The sequence below is a fragment of the Rattus rattus genome, chromosome X (genome assembly GCF_011064425.1).
Source record: "Rattus rattus isolate New Zealand chromosome X, Rrattus_CSIRO_v1, whole genome shotgun sequence".
Lineage (NCBI taxonomy): Eukaryota > Metazoa > Chordata > Mammalia > Rodentia > Muridae > Rattus > Rattus rattus.
Window position 1 is genome coordinate 76,014,081 of NC_046172.1, and position 6,497 is coordinate 76,020,577.

A 6,497-nucleotide genomic window follows, 5' to 3' on the forward strand; every position below is an offset into this window, starting at 1 on the left:
CTTAAAACATTTTGCCTTTTTTTTTTCTTTTTTTTTTTTTTTTTCATTAACTGTTTGTTGTATGGAGGGCGTGATCAACCAAATAGGAATTCAGGGTGGGCAGTTATGCATATGGGCTCCGTTTCTTCGGTCGTTAGTAACTATAGCTGGCGTTTTTTGCTATAGGCTATTTTTCCCCTCTCTTTGAATTAAAAACCACGAAAGGAGAGAATTTTGAAGGGGGGGGGGATCCTTCTTTAGGGGATGTGTGCCTCAGCCACCCAGGTGCATCTGGGAAGGTGGGAGGAGCCTGGAGGAAGGACGTTTGCCTTCAGCCATTCTTTGGCCGCAGCACTAGTCAATCAAATTCGTTCAGCAAATAAGGAGTGAATTGAAGGCATCCTGGGAACGAATTTTACAGGAGAGCTGTCAACAAGGGAGGGGCTGCCCACCAGGAGACTGTTCTGGGTCCGGTACTGCGTCACTGGACTGCGGCAGGTCTCGGCACTGGTCCACTGCGACCTGACTGGCCTGGTAGCTAAGGCTCAGGGCGTCTTTTCCTGCTGCGGTTTCCTGCGCGCCACCTCCGTGGTCCCGCCCCCACCGCGCCGCTGCTACAGCCGCTGCAGTCGCTGCTGACACTGGTTCCCTGCCACCGCCGCCGCAGTCTTCGCCGCCTGACCAGCTCCGGCCTTCATCCCTGCCGCCGCCGCCGCCGCCGCCGCCACCGCCACCGCCACCGCCACCGCCACCGCCACCGCCGCTGGATCATCCGTGAGTCCTTTTCTGTCCATCTCTTGGTGCGCGGTCTCTGCTGTTGTCACCACCTTAAAGAGGTGTACGGGGCTAGCAGTATGGCAGAAGCGGATCCTAAAATGGTCACAGAACCTGCTGCCCAAGGGGTTGCTGAAGAGGCGATGGCTAGCTCAGCTTGTGATTCTGGGGACGAATCTGACAGCAATAGCTCTAGCAGTACCACTAGTTGCAAGCACCGGCAGCAGCAGCAGCAGCAGTAGTAGCAGCAGCAGCAGCAGCAGTAGTGGTAGCAGTGGCAGCAGCAGCAATGGCAGACACTTACACCAAAGGAAGAGGGTACCTGGGCCTTCGAGAAGGGCCCAGCGACGTCCCTCCGGGAAACTGTTCATGGATAAGCTGCCCCAAGCAGTAAGAAATCGGGTGCAGGCACTCAGAAATATTCAGAATGAGTGTGACAAAGTGGACACTTTGTTCTTAAGGGCAATTCATGATCTTGAAAGAAAGTATGCTGAACTCAATAAGCCCTTATATGATAAGCGTTTTCAGATCATAAATGCAGAATATGAGCCCACTGAAGAAGAATGTGAATGGAATTCAGAAGAAGAGTTCAGTGGTGATGAGGAAATGCAGGATGACACACCTAATGAAATGCCACCCTTAGAGGGTGAGGAGGAAGAAGAAATTGGCAAAGAAAAAACTGAAGTGAAAGAAGAAGTAAAAGATGTTCCAGAAGAAGTTCCTGAGGCAAAAGTTGAAGAGGAGGCTCCCAAAGAAACTTCTGAGGTGAAAACTGAAGAAAAAGAAATTCCAAAAGAAGGTCCCGAAGAAAAAGCTGAAGAACAGGAATCCTCTAAAGAATTTCCTGAGGTAAAAGTTGAAGAAAAAACAGACTCTACAGATTGTATAGACATAGCTCCTGAAGAAAAAGAAGACCTCAAAGATGTTACCCAGGCAAATGCAGAATATAATGATCAGCCTACAGAAGACTCTACACCAAGGGCTCCAGTAAGAGAGGCTCAAAAAAGAGTTCCTGAGACAAGGCCTGAAGAAAGAGTCAATATTAAAAGGGCTCGAAAGGGAAAACCTAAGAAAGAAGATCCACCTAGAGGTATTCCTGACTACTGGCTGACTGTTTTAAAGAATGTTGATAAGCTTGGGCCTATGATTCAAAAGTGTGATGAACCCATTTTGAAGTTCTTATCTGATGTTAGCCTGAAGTTCTCAAACCCTGGCCAGCCTATAAGTTACACTTTTGAATTTCATTTTCTTCCTAACCCATACTTCAGAAATGAGCTCCTGATGAAGACATACATAATAAGGTCAAAACCAGATCACTATGACCCTTTCTTCGCTTGGGGATGGGAAATTGAAGAGTGTAAAGGCTGCAAAATAGATTGGAGACGAGGAAAAGATGTTACAGTGACAACCAGGAGTCGCCCAGCTATTACAGGGGAAATTGAAGTCCAGCCAAGAGTGGTTCCTAATGCATCCTTCTTCAATTTCTTCAGTCCTCCTGAGATTCCTTTGATTGGGAAGCTGGAACCAAAAGAAGATGCTATCCTTGATGAGGACTTTGAGATTGGTCAAATTTTGCATGATAATGTCGTCTTGAAGTCAATCTATTACTTCACAGGAGAAATCAATGATCCCTACTACCATGATTTCAGGGATTATGGAAACAGGAAGTACTACAAGTAAGAAGGGCAAGCTGAAAGATTTTTCAAGAATTCATAAAAGTCAAGCAAGCAGAAGTGAAATAGAGTCATCTAACCCTATAAAATGTAAAACTTGCCCTATAACTTGAACACTATTACTCCTTATAGTCTGATGTTTTCATTTTTCCTGGTAATGTCCTAAAAGGTGTCTTAAGTTTCTGTTTATTCTATCTTGCCTGTTGTATTGTAATATTCTTCAAAGTATGTAAACTGCTGTTAATTTCCAAAGCATGTTTTGTTTGGTGCTACAGTGTTGGTTTTGTGAAGTCAGTTTTTGTCATGTTGCTATAAGATTGTACCTGTGAAAATTGTCAGACTTGTTAGAGAAATCCTTGCCTGAATAAGCAACACTTTAAATGCCAATATACATGTGTTTTCTCTCTCTTTTTTTCAGGCCAGAAGACTAAAGACTTAAATCTGCTTGCACTAGTTGTGCCTTCATTACTTTGCCATAGAAATGTAGTAATAATACCAACTAAAACATTCTATTGTGAAATGTAGTTGCTTGAAAAAAAGATGAGAATATATTTAAAAATGTCAGTCAGGATCACATCAGAGTTTTGTGGATTTTTTTTATGTGATTTATTAGTCTCTTAGCAAAAGTATTGCTTACCACTAAAGGTGTTAAATATGATACAGTATTTTAAAAATTTTCCTCGTTGTATAGTGTGTAATTGAAAAGTAAAGAAACCATATTTTCTTTGTAATGTGTTCTTTCCCTTTAAAAGTTATTTCATCATTTGATACATTTACATGTTCTTTTATTGTACCCTGAGTAAATCAAATAAACTGCCATGCTGTAAAGACTTGCCATTTTCTTTTAATTATAAAAGTGGCTTATCAAAATATAAAGAGTACTGAAGAAAATGAAAGATTAATAAGCATAAATATTAACATTCTCATATTTTTCCTAGATTATAATTCTTCAACTGGAAGATACCAGTGGAAATTTTGAAGAGGAATGGGATGGGAGAAGGAGGAGAACATGGGAGGAAGAAGAGGAATGTGGAAGTAGATAAGGGAAAGAAGAAGGGTGAGAAAGAAGGAAATGGGAAGAAGATGGGAGAAATATACGGGTGTTAAGAAAGGGGAAGGGATTGAAACAGGGGAGGGAATAGTTGGGAAGAGAGAAGGGAGATTATTGTACTCAGATATTTTTCACATGCTATTTCACATGCTCAGGGCCTGTCCTGTACTATGACTCTAGAGGATGTCACACTATCATGACTTGTTTTTTCTTATAGGTGACATTTTTTCATCCATACTTCACATCTGATCTCAAGGTAATCATATCCTAAAATTTGGGGTCGAGGCTAGCAAGAATACTAGGTATCCTACACTCAATTTTACTAAAGTACACTGAACCAGGAACAGAGTATAAATACATAATAATCACTGAAAGTAATAAAGTACTTTGTTTTACATTTGGCATTTCTCCATATAGATGTTTTTCATCAAAATAGTAGGAAATAATGTGACAGGAAAAAGACAGAATTATTGATTTCTAAGCCTCGAAGCATAAAATTTGGTAGTAGTTATCCTAAGTCCCACCATTTATATATATATATATAGATCAGTAACTTCACTGTTTTTTAACTTTAATAAGAATTTTGTTTCCTATGTACATAAAAAGAAAAATAGGCATAACATATAACATATATATATATATATATATATAGTCAAATATACTTGATCTTTAGGTTATGATATAAATATAAAGAATCAAATTTTTACTTTATCTGTACCATTAAGCAGTCCTTTTTAATTTAAATCTTGCACTCATCAAGAGTCCTTGGAAAATAGGTGACCCATCCACAGATGAGCACTCAGAGTTATTTATAATAAGCACTTAGACCAGTTATGGGTCTCTATAGTAACTTATCTAAAGCAGAAAGGAACATTTCTGACTTGAGTTGAAAGCAGCACAAATCTGAGATTGAACATAAATATGTATAAAGCAGTTTGTCAGACCAGTTAGGATGTACACATGGATAGTACTAATTGAACAATCTGTTATTAATAACAAAAATATTTATAGAATGAAGATAGGAGGGAGATGGGGTGGAAAGATGGCAAAAGTTTGAGGGTAGTGGAGGATAATGGCTATGATTAAAATATGTATACGTGTATGGAATTTTCAAAGAATATAAAAATTAATTTTTGAAAGGGAGTTTTTAGGGCAGATTTACTTGTATAACAGAGCCAAACTGAAACCTAATAAATGTATTATGTCATGTTCTGTGGCTGCATAAGTTGCCAAAGTGGATATATTCTGTAGCTGCTAGGCAACACATATAACAGAACCTTTAAAACTGTTACCTGAAATGGTACATCATTCTTAGAACTGTTACAGAAGTTTAGCACCTTTTCTCTGTGGTTTTATATTGAGAAAATAAAGACACAGAAGCATATTATGTTCACATATGACTTGCTTGTAGGTGTTTTATCCTCCCAGACCTTGACTCAAACCCAACAGTGAATTACGTTGGATAGGTAGAAGAGGAGCTGACTGTGTTGGTAGCATTAAGATTCCTGAAACATAAGCAGTCTGTGCAGGATGCTTCAACTCCTTGGGTAGATTGCAGAAGGTAAGGAAAGCAGCAAAACCTATTAAACTATGACATTCATTGGAATGTACGTTTGTTTATCACACCTTATGAGTCAAAGGATGTATTAAAAAGAAGGGGGTTATAAGAATAAAGCTAGTGGAACTATAAGAAATGCTTAGCAGCATCTTTCATAACTTATGCTCTTTGTCCTTTTTTGCTATGATTTGAAGCTGAAGCCAACTGCCCACTTTGATGCTGCCAACCTGATCAAGGCCTCTGCCATTTCATCCTTTCGCTCATCCTTAGCAATTAATGCCTTCTGTTCTACGAAGAGATTATTATTGTCCAGAGTTGATCCACTCTGGTCAATCTAAACATTTCTTATTTTCTTTAACAGGCCAGACTGAGATAACAAGAAACTGTCAGAAGCTACAGGAACAGCAGTAGCAGCAGCAGCAATAGCAGCAACAGCAGCAAAATTTATTGAAGAAGTCATAGAAGAGCATTTAGACATTGGAGGCAGGAGAGTTAGAAAATTAGTGGTTATCCTTGGCCCAAGAGTAAGTTCCAGGATTCTAGCCTTGGCTACTTGAGAACTCCTCTAAAGAATAAATAATTTTCTAGTTCCATCCATTTACTAAGAATTTCATGAAGTCACTGTTTTTAATAGCTGAGTAAGTACTACATTGTATAAATGTACCATATTTTCTGTATCCATCCCTCTACTGAGGGACATCTTGATTCTTTCAAGCTCCTGGCTATTATAGATAAGGCTGCTATGAACGTAGTGGAACATGCATTCTTGTTATACATTGGGCATCTGTTGGGTATATGCCTAGGATTGGGATAGCTGGGTCCTCGCGTAGTACTATATCAAATTTTCTGAGGAACTGCCAGATTGATTTAGAGAGTGGTTATACCAGCTTGCAATCCCACCAACAATGGAGGTATTTTCCTCTTTCTCCACATCCTACCCAGCATCTGCTATCATCTGAGTTTTTAAATTTAGCCATTCTGACTAATGTAAGGTGGAATCTCAGGGTTGTTTAGACTTGCACTTCCCTGATGACTAAAGATATGCAACATTTCTTTAGGTGGCTTCTTGGCCATTTGTTATTCCTCAGTTGAGAATTCTTTGTTTAGCTCTACCCCATTTTTAATAGGGTTATTTTGTTCTCTGGACTTTAATTTCTTTGGAATACACACAATACAATTCACAAATCATATGAAGCTCAAGACAAGGGGGAACAAAATATTCACAGGAGGTAGAGGATGAGACGGATTGGGAGGGAGAGAGGAGGGAAAGGGGCAGCAGAACCAGGTATGGGAGGAGACAGGGATGATATGTAGAGGGTCAGCATTTTGAACAGAGGTGTATAGCAATGGGGGAATGGAGAACTGACGGTAGCCACCAGCAAGTCCCAGATGCCAAGAAACAAGAGGCTCCCAGGACCCAACAGGGATGAGATTAGCTGAACTGCCCAACAAAGAGGAGGGA

At 40.0% G+C, this 6,497-nt stretch overlaps 1 protein-coding gene across 1 annotated transcript; it reads left to right on the forward strand.

Moving 5' to 3' along the window:
• Positions 1-443: 443 nt before the first annotated feature.
• On the forward strand, positions 444-3,257 carry LOC116888816 (nucleosome assembly protein 1-like 3). The gene is given in 2 exon segments (XM_032890095.1): positions 444-962; positions 964-3,257. Coding segments are annotated over 2 exon segments (1,599 nt in total). The 5' UTR covers positions 444-833; the 3' UTR covers positions 2,434-3,257.
• The last annotated feature ends 3,240 nt before the right edge of the window (positions 3,258-6,497 follow it).